The 14,221-nt window shown below is 39.0% G+C and overlaps 1 protein-coding gene across 1 annotated transcript in view; it reads left to right on the forward strand.

Moving 5' to 3' along the window:
- DNAJC21 (DnaJ heat shock protein family (Hsp40) member C21) overlaps positions 1-14,221 on the forward strand; it is a 73,377-nt gene that overhangs the window by 27,283 nt on the left and 31,873 nt on the right. Inside the window, exons 6-10 of the mRNA XM_053701198.1 lie at positions 1,727-1,866; positions 2,457-2,541; positions 4,082-4,258; positions 4,407-4,446; positions 5,065-5,228. Coding sequence (XP_053557173.1) covers positions 1,727-1,866; positions 2,457-2,541; positions 4,082-4,258; positions 4,407-4,446; positions 5,065-5,228 — 606 coding nt within the window. The remainder of the gene's footprint in view (positions 1-1,726; positions 1,867-2,456; positions 2,542-4,081; positions 4,259-4,406; positions 4,447-5,064; positions 5,229-14,221) is intronic.

The following is a 14,221-nucleotide window of genomic DNA, read 5'->3' on the forward strand; positions in this document are numbered from 1 at the left end:
GCAGGCTTTTGAGTGTCCTTGCAAAGAAAGGTGGCTATATTGGTCACTGATTTGTTTTTGTTTTGTTTTTGAATGTCAGAAATGTATATTTGTGAATGTTGAGATGTTATATTGGTTTCACTGGTAAAAATAAATAATTGAAATGGGTATATATTTGTTTTTTGTTAAGTTGCCTAATAATTATGCACAGTAATAGTCACCTGCACACACAGATATCCCCCTAAAATAGCTATAACTAAAAACAAACTAAAAACTACTTCCAAAAATATTCAGCTTTGATATTGAGTTTTTTGGGTTCATTGAGAACATGGTTGTTGTTCAATAATAAAATGAATCCTCAAAAATACAACTTGCCTAATAATTCTGCACTCCCTATATACAGTGTATATATATATATATATATATATATATATATATATATAATATGTTATATAAGTAATTCAGCCACTCCAGCTAAACATGGCTTGTCAAAATGGCGACAATAATCTGTGAATGTGCAGCTCCAAGATGGCTCCCAGTCTGAAAATGTAGAACTTTACTAACCGGCAAATATAAGCAGTTAAAATAAGGGAACAGCTTTAAAGAGAGCTGCGGACACAGGAGGAAGCACACAGCTGTTAGTGTCCATTTTAATCAGGTTATAATTTACATTAAAATAAAAATAAACATTTCTACATTATGTTCTTTCATATAGATGATCAGAGTACAATGTTTCTATAATGTTTCTACACAGAAATACCGTCTTCTTTCTGCTTCTGTCTTTTTTTTCCGTCTTCTTTTTCTCTAGACTGCTCTTGATTTTCAAAACCTTGCAAATTGTGGTAATTTATTTTGTAGTGCAGTGCTTAATTACTTTATCTTTCTTTAATTTGCTCTGTCATTTCCAGCTATTTGCAGGTTACAGAATTAGTTTTTTGTCCTTTTGTTGGGAGCGTGGGATAAACACCATTTATTTCACAAAAGCAAGAGGTGTTTAATGACTCATTTAATCTGTAAACTACCATACAAACTAACAGAATGGATTATTTTTAAATGGTGGTCACCTTACTGTTTGTCTAATTACTAAAGGGCGATCGTTGTCCCCTGAAATATTGGCATCTTGGGGAATCTGCCTTGTGGCTAAAACTTGCTTGATTCCCTTTCCAATGGAATGTTTGTGGTTGTTTCATTTTATTTATATATTTTTATGTCTTTCATCCAGTTATTAGACAGTTTTAGAAGAACAAATTACACTTTCATGATTCACATACAGCATGCAAATAAAAAAATGAAAAATAAAGGTCCACTTCCATCATCATATTGTGCACAGTGTTTAAATACACATGTTCCATGGCAGCTCCTTCTAAGCATGTGCAAGGCTTCACAGTGTGTACATTTGAGTCTGATTGGCTGATGACTGTCACATGATACAGGGGACAGAGAAATGGATTCAATTAAAAAAAAATCTGCTCATTTCAAATTTAGAGTAAGCATTATTGAATTTTATTTTTAGTATGCATTTGTTTATTAGGCAATTCTATATATGTAATGTTCCTTTAATATAAGCTGTATAAAATATATAAAAAATACCCTTCATCCTGCCGTACCATGGTAGCACTTCTGAACAAATAATCTTTAGTTGGCGAGTGCTACTAATGAGTTTAATTAGGGTATGTGGGATTTATGTTTGTCATGTGTTGTGACATTAAATGAACTACCTGATCTGTGTTTACCTTCTCTACACAAGACTTGCGGAGCAGTACAAGGAGCAGAGTTGGATGGCTATGGGTGAGCTAGAGAAGGAACTGCAGCAGATGGAAGCTCAGTATGAAAGAGAATTTGGGGACAAGTCTGACAATGAAGTGGTAGTAACAGAAGAGCAAAATGGTAAGTGAAATCGCCCAATTATTGTATCCCCCAAAAATAGATCGTACATATAAAAGAACAGCGTTCACACCTGTTAAAGGGACAGGAAACCCAAAAATATTCTTTCATGATTCAGATAGAGCATGTGATTTTAAACAACTTTGTTTAAGGAGCAGCTATGCACTTACTGGGAACTGAACACATCTGGGGAACCAATGAAAAGAGGCATTAATGTGCAGCAGCTTGCTCTCGGTAATACATTGCTCTTGCTGAGCTTACCTATGTAGGCTTTTCAACAAAAGGATACCAAGGTAACAAATCAATTTAAATAATAGAATTAAATTGGAAAGTTGTTTAAAATCAAACGTTCTGTCTGAATCATGAATAGAAATCGGTACTGCAGTATTGGTTTTGTAGATCAAATCCTCTCTGGCTGATAATAATTACTGCCTCAGCTTTACAGGTGAAGAAGTCACCCCCAGAAACTGCTGAAATACCCTTTTTTAGACAAAAGAAACGATTTGGCTACAATGTCCATTTAAAAACCTAGTTTAAGTTTTTATTTAATAGATTTTGTTTACTATATTTTTATGATTTCATGTAACCCGCAGGCAAAACAAGTGATGAAGGAGAAGAGGAATTGTTTGATGACCTTTACTGTCCGGCTTGTGACAAAGTGTGCCAGACTGAAAAAGCGTGAGTTTTTAACTCTGACAAATGTACTAATATTGTTTTCTTTACTTTCATAAATGAAGTATAAAATCCTAGTATAGAGGTAGAAAAAAATTACAACTTACTACAGGGATGGTAGTTGTAGTGGTGCCCAGATTGGAGCACACTAACATTATGGCCAATAGATGAGGCGGTACAGTATAGTGTCTCATTGGCTGTACTGTCTGCTCTGTCATTAAATTAAAAAAGAATGTTTAAAGGGACATAAACCCCAAAATGTTTCTTTCATGATTCAGATAGAGCATGCAATTTTAAACAACTTTCCAATTTACTTCTATTATCAAATTTGCTTAGTTCTCTTGCTATACTTTGTTGAAAATAATACCTAGGTAGGCTCAATACTGGGATCTAGATGCAGGGGTCAAATCAAACGGGAACTCATGGGAACGGAGTTCCTGCACTATTTTTGCAGGTGGAACTAAGTTCCTCCTGGACAGAGAACAGAAACACTAAAGTAAACACTGCTGCTTCTGGTGGGAGCAGCTGGAGCACAGTCTGAATAGAGGGTAGTGAGATTCTCTAGTAATGGGCAGTAACACTTTCTACACAATAAACTAAATGCAAGCTTGTCAGCGGTCCTGCTGTGTGATTAACCCCAAAATGTGTGGAATACATGGTGCTTACATTTCTTTGTGGCTTGCTCTGGGGTTATTTAGTCCTCAGTAGAAATAGGACTACTGCACCTTAAGTGGGTGAGACTCTATGACAAATCAGGAGTCTCAGGCCCATAGGCAACCATTCAACCCTTCATTGGTTTTAATTTGCTTTCATTAACCAAGGTGTATAGATTATATACATATAAATACAGTGTGTGTATATATATAAAACTATTAATTGTGAGAGGGGTGGAATTCTTGATGAGTTCCAAAACTTTTTTTTTTTTTTTGTAGTACTTGACCCCTGTCTAGATGCTAATTGGTGGCTTCACATATTTACCCCTTCTCATTGGCTCACTCAGTATGTTCAGCTAGCTTCCAGAAGTGTTTCTGCTTCTCCAACAAAGGATACCAAGAGAATGAATATGTGATAATAGAAGTAAACTGGAATCTTGTTTCAAATTGTATCTAAATCATAAAAGAAAAAAAGTGTTTCATGTCCCTTTTTAATAGGAAGAAGCCTGCAGCTTGGAAAATGTAGAATTTTATAAAAAGCATAAGAAGTTCCTACCGCATTTACATCAAACATTCCTTCACGGGCAATATGCACACTATATATTTCTATGCGGTGCTTATGTTTTATGTTCTTTATGAACAATGGGTGGAATGTCTGAAAGTATTTGTTGCAGATTCTAATTTGAACATATGATTTCTGCATTATAAGGTAAAACACTACCAGACCGCAGCTCAGACAGTTTCTAGCTTTTTCCATTTATATTTTTGCGCTCACACCGGCCTAATTTTGATTTATTTGAACGTAGATTTATTTGTTCTTAGTTCTGTGACTTTACCTGCGAAACTTTAAATTTTTTCGGTTTACTATTAAATCTCTGGATCTTTCTAATCAGAATGAGAAATCATGAGAAATCAAAGAAGCATCGGGAGATGGTGGCGCTACTGCGGCAACAGCTGGAAGAGGAAGATGAAGAATTCAGTGCTTCACTGACGGAGGAAAACAGCGCCCTGGAGGGAGAAGCCGAATCTTTATCAGAAGATGAACAAATTGAACAAACAACAAAACCAAAGTAAACGGAGAATCTATTTAATTCTGAATCTATTCTTTTTAACTAAATCACAATAGATATTGATTATATCCAAGGCTATTTTGCACATGATTGTGTAGATCACAAGACAAATATCCATAAAAGTGTTGTTTTGTTTTTTTTTCTCCAGAATTTCAAAGAAACAAAAAAAGAAGAAACGACAAAAAATGGTATATTTTAAGATTCAGTAGTCTATATGTTTGTATTTTTTTTTTATAAAATCTTAAATCTGACTTTGCTTAAAGGGACAGTCTACTCCAGAATTGTTATTGTTTAAAAATATAGATAATCCCTTTATTATCCCTTTCCCAGTTTTGCATAATCAACACAGTTATATTACATTACATTTTACCTCTGTGATTACCTTGAATCTAAACCTCTGCAGACTGCCCTAATATCCCATTTATTTTGACAGACTTGCATTTTAGCCAATCAGTGCTGGCTCATAAATAACTCCACGGGTGTGAGCACAATGTTATCTATAAGGTACACATGAACTGACACTACCTAGCTGTGAAAAACTGTCAGATAAGAGGCGGCCTTCAAGGGCTTAGAAATGAGCATATGAACCTACCTAGGTTTAGCTTTCAACAAATAATACCAAGAAAACAAAGCAAATTTGATTATAAAAGTGAATTGGAAAGTTGTTTAAAATTGTTTGCCCTATCTGAATCATGAAAGTTTAGTTTTGACTAGACTGTCCCTTTAACAGAATAAAGCAAACACAAATTGAAGAGATAAGTAAATCATTTTTGTATTTATGTGTTCGTATTTTTAAAAAAATACAGAGGGAAGATGACGCCATTGTGGTGGAAAACAATACAGATGAAACCCAGAATTTAGAAACAGATGTAAACAGCACAACATTAGAACAAACAGAGCAAGACAACCAGGAAACCAGCTCCATATCCTCTAAAACAAATGAGGAAGAGACTCAAAGTGACGTAAACGCGTAAGTAACATAATAGTTTTGGGGTAAATATTTTTGTGTGGTTTTTTTTTATTTAAAATAAAAACAAAAACTTGTGTGCAGTAACATTACAGACAGCTTTCTACATGGCCACTTGATAAGAAATTTTAAAAATGTTTGTTTTGAAGCAAAATTTTTTTTTTTTTCCTCTGCTTTTAATCCTTAATAACATGGACATACCCTGTATGCTGTGTGTCCTAAAGGAGTTTTGAGCCCTGTAATAGCGTTCGTCTCACCGACAGTGGCGAGATGCACTATAACAATAGGCATCACTCTTGCGTGGTTGGCAAGACTGGTGCTATTTAACCCCTTTAGAATAAAATTGACAGTTAACATACAGGATACATTGGCTGTCGTTATGGGGTTAAGTATCAAGAGGACAACACATTTATAGTATAGTTGACATGTCAAACTTAGAGGGACATAATACTTATATGCTAAAACGCTTGAAAGTGTTGCTATATAACTGTAAAAAGCTTAGAAGAAAAGCTACTGTCTAGCGGCAGGTTGAAAAAAAAAGCTATAGCGAATCGGCATTAGCAGTGCTGATGTCACACTGCTTTACTGTGATGATCTGAGTTTTCACTGAAATCTCACAAGATTTCATAGTAAACTTCCTTATACTGAGAGAAGAAATAACATGACTGTGCCTGCACATGGTAGATGCATGCTACCTTGCAAGTCCTCGGACTAATATGCTGATTGGCTGTTTAAAATCCCTTTACAACGGGATTTGGCTACTGACGAAATTTTGAGGTAAAATATCTTCCTTTTTGTACATCAAGATGTTCAGGTGATATTTTGTACTCCGCTTTTTACAGCAATGCCACTTTCAAGTGCCTCAGCATTTGGGTATCATGTACCTTTAACCTCATCCTTTTACCTCTTCTATAACTTTGAATTTAATTTTCTCTTGTTAAGTGTGTTCAGTCCACGGGTCATCCATTACTTATGGGATATATTCTCCTTCCCAACAGGAAGTTGCAAGAGGATCACCCAAGCAGAGCTGCTATATAGCTCCTTCCCTCACATGTCATACCCAGTCATTCTCTTGCAACCCTCAACAAAGAAGGAGGTCGCGAGAGGAGTTGGAGTTTTTACTTAATTATTCTTCAATCAAAAGTTTATTTTAAATGGCACCGGAGTGTGCTGTTTTTCTATCTCAGGCAGTATTTGGAAGAAGAATCTGCCTGCGTTTCTATGATCTTAGCAGACGTAACTAAGATCCACTGGCTGTTCTCGACATTCTGAGGAGTGGGGTAACTTCAGAAAATGGGAATAGCATGCGGGGTCCCCCGCAAATGAGGTATGTGCAGTACAATATTTTCTGGGAATGGAATTGACTAAGAAAACACTGCTGTTACCCATATGATGTAAGTACAGCCTTAAATGCAGTAGTAGCGACTGGTATCAGGCTGATAAATGTATGCGCAGTTGGGTTATTTTCTAGGGACTAGAATTTGACTGAGAAAATACTGTTAATACTGAAATAATGCTTAAGCCTTATCTGCAGTAGAAGCGACTGGTAGCAGGCTTAGTGATAACTTTGCATGACATTGAAAAAGTTTGTTTTTAAAACGTTTACTGGCATGTTATTCGTTTTGTGAGGTACTTTGGTGATAAATCCTTTTTGGGCATGATTTTTTTCCACATGGCTAACGTATTTTTCTGCATAGAAACCGTTATATCAGGTCTCCCACTGTTGTAATATGAGTGGGAGGGGCCTTTTTTTAGCGCCTTGTTGCACAGTTAAAATTCTAGCACAGTCTTCCTGCTTCTTCCTCCTTGATCCAGGACGTCTCTAGAGAGCTCAGGGGTTTTCAAAATTCGTTTTTGAGGGAGGTAATCGGTCACAGCAGACCTGTGACAGTGTGTTTGACTGTGATAAAAGCGTTAAATCTTAATTTGATATTCGTTTTTGGGTATTGAGGGGTTAATCATCCTTTTGCTAATGGGTGCAATCCTCTGCTAATTAATACATTTACCGTTAAGAATTGTTGACTATAACTGAATTAGTTCATTGTTATTCAACTGTGTTTTTGATAAGCGCTGCAGCGTTTTTTTATATTGCTTGTAAACTTATTGAAAGTAATTTCCAAGCTTGCTAGCTTCATTGCTAGTCTGTTTAAACATGTCTGATACAGAGGAATCTGCTTGTTCATTATGTTTAAAAGCCGATGTGGAGCCCAATAGAAATATGTGTACCAACTGTATTGATGTTACTTTAAATAAAAGTCAGTCTTTACCGATAAAAAAATTATCACCAGACAACGAGGGGGAAGTTATGCCGTCTAACTCTCCTCACGTGTCAGTACCTTCGTCTCCCACTCGGGAGGTGCGTGAGATTGTGGCGCCAAGTACATCAAGGCACTTACAAATCACTTTACATGATATGGCTAATGTTATGAAAGAAGTATTATCCAATCTGCCCGAGTTAAGAGGCAAGCGTGATAGCTCTGGGTTAAGGACAGAGCGCGCCGATGACATGAGAGCCATGTCTGATACTGCGTCACAATTTGCAGAACATGAGGACGGAGAGCTTCATTCTGTGGGTGACGGTTCTGATTCGGGGAGACTGGATTCAGAAATTTTAAATTTAAGCTTGAGAACCTCCGCGTGTTGCTAGAGGAGGTGTTAGCGGCTCTGAATGATTGTGACACGGTGGCAATCCCAGAGAAATTATGTAGGCTGGATAAATACTATGCGGTACCGGTGTGTACTGACGTTTCTTTCATGTAATTAGCAAGAGTCCATGAGCTAGTGACGTATGGGATATACATTCCTACCAGGAGGGGCAAAGTTTCCCAAACCTTAAAATGCCTATAAATACACCCCTCACCACACCCACAAATCAGTTTTACAAACTTTGCCTCCTATGGAGGTGGTGAAGTAAGTTTGTGCTAGATTCTACGTTGATATGCGCTCCGCAGCAGGTTGGAGCCCGGTTTTCCTCTCAGCGTGCAGTGAATGTCAGAGGGATGTGAGGAGAGTATTGCCTGTTTGAATGCAATGATCTCCTTCTACGGGGTCTATTTCATAGGTTCTCTGTTATCGGTCGTAGAGATTCATCTCTTACCTCCCTTTTCAGATCGACGATATACTCTTATTTATATACCATTACCTCTGCTGATTTTCGTTTCAGTACTGGTTTGGCTTTCTACAACATGTAGATGAGTGTCCTGGGGTAAGTAAGTCTTATTTTCTGTGACACTCTAAGCTATGGTTGGGCACTTTTTTATAAAGTTCTAAATATATGTATTCAAACATTTATTTGCCTTGACTCAGGATGTTCAACATTCCTTATTTTCAGACAGTCAGTTTCATATTTGGGATAATGCATTTGAATCAATCATTTTTTCTTACCTTAAAAAATTTGACTTTTTCCCTGTGCGCTGTTAGGCTCGCGGGGGCTGAAAATGCTTCATTTTATTGCGTCATTCTTGGCGCTGACTTTTTTGGCGCAAAATTTTTTTTTCTGTTTCCGGCGTCATACGTGTCGCCGGAAGTTGCGTAATTTTTTTACGTTCTTTTGCGTCAAAAGTGTCGGCGTTCCGGATGTGGCGTCATTTTTGGCGCCAAAAGCATTTAGGCGCCAAATAATGTGGGCGTCTTATTTGGCGCTAAAAAAATATGGGCGTCACTTTTGTCTCCACATTATTTAAGTCTCATTATTTATTGCTTCTGGTTGCTAGAAGCTTGTTCACTGGCATTTTTTTCCCATTCCTGAAACTGTCATTTAAGGAATTTGATCAATTTTGCTTTATATGTTGTTTTTTCTATTACATATTGCAAGATGTTCCACGTTGCAACTGAGTCAGAAGATACTTCAGGAAAATCGCTGCCCGGTGCTGGAGCTACCAAAGCTAAGTGTATCACTTTTGGTATCTGTTCCTTCAGCTGTTGTTTGTATTAAATGTCATGACAAACTTGTTAATGCAGATAAAATTTCCTTTAGTACTGTTATATTACCTGTTGCTGTTCAGTCAACATCTAATACTCAGAGTGTTCCTGATAACATAAGAGATTTTGTTTCTAAATCCATTAAGAAGGCTATGTCTGTTATTTCTCCTTCTAGTATACATAAAAGTCTTTTAAAACTTCTCTTTTTTCAGATGAATTTTTAAATGAACATCATCATTCTGATACTGATAATGGTTCTTCTGGTTCAGAGGTTTCTGTCTCAGAGGTTGATGCTGATAAATCTTTGTATTTGTTCAAGATGGAATTTATTCGTTCTTTATTTAAAGAAGTATTAATTGCATTAGAAATAGAGGATTCTGGTCCTCTTGTTACTAAAACTAAACGTTTAAGGTTTTTAAATCTCCTGTAGTTATTCCAGAAGTGTTTCCTGTCCCTGATGCTATTTCTGAAGTAATTTCCAGGGAATGGAATAATTTGGGTAATTCATTTACTCCTTTTAAAACGTTTTAATCAATTATTTCCTGTGCCATCTGACAGATTAGAGTTTGGGACAAAATCCCTAAGGTTTATGGGGCTGTCTCTACTCCTGCTATATTTTTAGCGGATGTTGCTGCAGCTTCAACTTTTTGGTTAGAAGCTTTAGCGCAACAAGTAACAGATCATAATTCTCATAGCATTATTATTCTTCTATAACATGCTAATTATTTTATTTGTGATGCCATCTTTGATATCATTAGAGTTGATGTCAGGTATATGTCTCTAACTATTTTAGCTAGAAGAGCTTTATGGCTTAAAACTTGGAATGCTGATATGTCTTCTAAGTCAACTTTGCTATCCCTTTCTTTCCAGGGTAATAAATTATTCGGTTCTCAGTTGGATTCTTTTATCTCAACTGTTACTGGAAGGAAGGGAACTTTTTTACCACAGGATAAAAAATCTAAGGTAAATTTAGGTCTAATAATCGTTTTCGTTCCTTTCATCACAACAAGGAACAAAAGCCTGATCCTTCATCCTCAGGAGCGGAATCAGTTTGGAATCCATCTTCAGTTTGGAATATATCCAAGCCTTATAGAAACCCAAAGCCAGCTCCTAAGTCCCCATGAAGGTGCGGCCCTCATTCCAGCTCAGCTGGTATGGGGCAGTTTACGTTTTTTTCATTAAACTTTATTTTGGGTGTGGATTATTTTCAGCAGGAATTGGCTGTCTTTATTTTATCCCTCCCTCTCTAGTGACTCTTGCGTGGAAAGATCCACATCTTGGGTAGTCATTATCCCATACGTCACTAGCTCATGGACTCTTGCTAATTACATGAAAGAAAACATAATTTATGTAAGAACTTACCTGATAAATTCATTTCTTTCATATTAGCAAGAGTCCATGAGGCCCACCCTTTTTTGTGGTGGTTATGATTTTTTTGTATAAAGCACAATTATTCCAATTCCTTATTTTTTATGCTTTCGCACTTTTTTCTGATCACCCCACTTCTTGGCTATTCGTTAAACTGATTTGTGGGTGTGGTGAGGGGTTTTATTTATAGGCATTTTAAGGTTTGGGAAACTTTGCCCCTCCTGGTAGGAATGTATATCCCATACGTCACTAGCTCATGGACTCTTGCTAATATGAAAGAAATTAATTTATCAGGTAAGTTCTTACATAAATTATGTTTTTTCCTATACCAAAAAGGCTTACAGAGATTATTAGCAAGGAGTGGGATAGACCTGGTGTGCCCTTTTCCCCTCCTCCGATATTTAGAAAAATGTTCCCTATAAACGCCGCCACACGAGACTTATGGCAGACGGTCCCTAAGGTGGAGGGAGCAGTTTCTACTTTAGCCAAGCGTACCACTATTCCGGTGGAGGATAGTTGTGCTTTCTCAGATCCAATGGATAAAAATTAGAGGGTTACCTTAAGAAAATGTTTGTACAACAAGGTTTTATATTACAGCCTCTTGCATGCATTGCGCCTGTCACTGCTGCAGCGGCATTCTGGTTTGAGTCTCTGGAAGAGGCGATTCGCACAGCACCATTGGATGAGACTTTGAGCAAGCTTAGAACGCTTAAGCTAGCTAATACGTTTGTTTCGGATGCCGTAGTGCATTTAACCAAACTTACGGCTAAGAATTCCGGATTCGCCATACAGGCGCGCAGAGCGCTATGGCTTAAATCCTGGTCAGCAGATGTAACTTCTAAGTCTAAACTACTGAATATTCCTTTCAAAGGGGCAGACCTTATTCGGGCCCGGCTTGAAGGAAATTATTGCTGACATTACTGGAGGTAAGGGCCACACCCTTCCTCAGGACAGGGCCAAATTAAAGGCCAAACAGTCTAATTTTCGTGCCTTTCGTAATTTCAAGGCAGGAGCAGCATCAACTTCCTCCGCTCCAAAACAGGAAGGAACTACTGCTCGTTACAGACAAGGTTGGAAAGGCAACCAGTCATGGAACAAGGGTAAGCAGGCCAGAAAGCCTACTTCCGCCCCTAAGACAGCATGAAGACAGGGCCCCCTTTCCGGAGACGGATCTAGTGGGGGGCAGACTTTCTCTCTTCGCCCAGGCTTGGGCAAGAGATGTACAGGATCCCTGGACGTTGGAGATTATATCTCAGGGATACCTTTTGGATTTCAAAACTTCTCCTCCACAACAAAATGGAAACCATTCGGACCATCCTACCCATGATCCAAGAGGGTCAGTATATGACCACAGTGGACTTAAAGGATGCCTACCTTCACATACCGATTCACAAAGATCATTATCGGTACCTAAGGTTTGCCTTTCTAGACAGGCATTACCAGTTTGTAGCTCTTCCCTTCGGGTTAGCTACGGCTCCGAGAATTTTTACAAAGGTTCTGGATTCGCTTCTGGCGGTACTAAGACCGCGAGGCATAGCGGTGGCTCCGTACCTAGACGACATTCTGATACAAGCGTCAAGTTTTCAAAATGCAAAGTCTCATACAGAGATAGTTCTAGCATTTCTGAGGTCGCATGGGTGGAAAGTGAACATGGAAAAGAGTTCTCTGTTTCCACTCACAAGGGTCCCTTTCCTAGGGACTCTTATAGATTCTGTAGAGATGAAGATTTACCTGACGGAGTCCAGGTTATCAAAGATTCTAAATGCTTGCCGTGTTCTTCATTCCATTCCAAGCCCATCAGTAGCTCAGTGCATGGAAGTAATCGGCTTAATGGTCGCGGCAATGGACATAGTGCCATTTGCGCGCCTGCATCTCAGACCGCTGCAATTATGCATGCTAAGTCAGTGGAATGGGGATTACTCAGATCTGTCCCCTTTACTGTATCTGGACCAGGAGACCAGGGATTCTCTTCTCTGGTGGTTGTCTCGGGTTCATCTGTCCAAAGGAATGACCTTTCGCAGACCAGATTGGACGATAGTAACAACAGATGCCAGCCTACTAGGCTGGGGCGCAGTCTGGAACTCCCTAAAGGCACAGGGATCGTGGACTCAGGAGGAGAAACTCCTTCCAATAAACATTCTGGAATTAAGAGCAATATTCAATGCTCTCCTAGCTTGGCCTCAGTTGGCAACACTGAGGTTCATCAGGTTTCAGTCGGACAACATCACGACTGTAGCTTACATCAATCATCAAGGAGGAACCAGGAGTTCCCTAGCGATGTTAGAAGTCTCAAAGATAATTCGCTGGGCAGAGTCTCACTCTTGCCACCTGTCAGCGATCTACATCCCAGGCGTGGAGAACTGGGAGGCGGACTTTCTAAGTCGCCAGACTTTTCATCCGGGGGAGTGGGAACTTCATCCGGAGATATTTGCTCAACTGATTCTTCGTTGGGGCAAACCGGATCTGGATCTCATGGCATCTCGCCAGAACGCCAAGCTTCCGTGCTACGGATCCAGGTCCAGGGACCCGGGAGCGGTGCTGATAGATGCACTAGCAGCCCCTTGGGTTTTCAACATGGCTTATGTGTTTCCACCTTTTCCGTTACTGCCTCGACTGATTGCCAAGATCAAACAGGAGAGAGCATCAGTGATTCTGATAGCGCCTGCGTGGCCACGCAGGACCTGGTATGCAGACCTAGTGGACATGTCGTCCTGTCCACCATGGTCTCTGCCTCTGAGGCAGGACCTTCTAATTCAGGGTCCTTTCAACCATTCAAATCTAATTTCTCTGAGGCTTACTGCATGGAGATTGAACGCTTGATTCTATCGAAGCGTGGTTTCTCAGAGTCGGTTATTGATACATTAATACAGGCTCGGAAACCTGTGACCAGAAAAATTTACCATAAGATATGGCGTAAATATTTATATTGGTGTGAATCCAAGAGTTACTCATGGAGTAAGGTTAGGATTCCTAGGATATTGTCTTTTCTACAAGAGGGTTTAGAAAAGGGTTTATCCGCTAGTTCGCTAAAGGGACAGATTTCTGCTCTGTCTATTCTTTTACACAAGCGTCTGGCAGAGAATCCAGACGTCCAGGCTTTTTGTCAGGCTTTGGCTAGAATTAAGCCTGTGTTTAAAGCGGTTGCTCCTCCGTGGAGCTTAAACTTGGTTCTTAAAGTTCTTCAGGGTGTTCCGTTTGAACCCCTTTATTCCATTGATATTAAGCTTTTATCTTGGAAAGTTCTGTTTTTGATGGCTATTTCTTCGTCTCGAAGAGTCTCTGAGTTATCTGCCTTACATTGTGATTCTCCTTATCTGATCTTTCATTCAGACAAGGTAGTCCTGCGTACTAAACCTGGGTTTTTACCTAAGGTTGTTTCTAACAGGAATATCAATCAAGAGATTGTTGTTCCATCATTATGTCCTAATCCTTCTTCAAAGAAGGAACGTCTTTTGCATAATCTAGACGTGGTCCGTGCCATGAAGTTCTACTTACAGGCAACTAAAGATTTTCGGCAAACTTCTTCTCTGTTTGTCGTTTACTCTGGACAGAGAAGAGGTCAAAAGGCTTCGGCTACCTCTCTCTCTTTTTGGCTTCGTAGCATAATACGTTTAGCCTATGAGACTGCAGGACAGCAGCCTCCTGAAAGAATTACAGCTCATTCCACTAGAGCTGTGGCTTCCACCTGGGCCTTTAAGAATGAGGCC

The sequence above is a fragment of the Bombina bombina genome, chromosome 2 (assembly GCF_027579735.1).
Source record: "Bombina bombina isolate aBomBom1 chromosome 2, aBomBom1.pri, whole genome shotgun sequence".
NCBI classification, from domain to species: domain Eukaryota; kingdom Metazoa; phylum Chordata; class Amphibia; order Anura; family Bombinatoridae; genus Bombina; species Bombina bombina.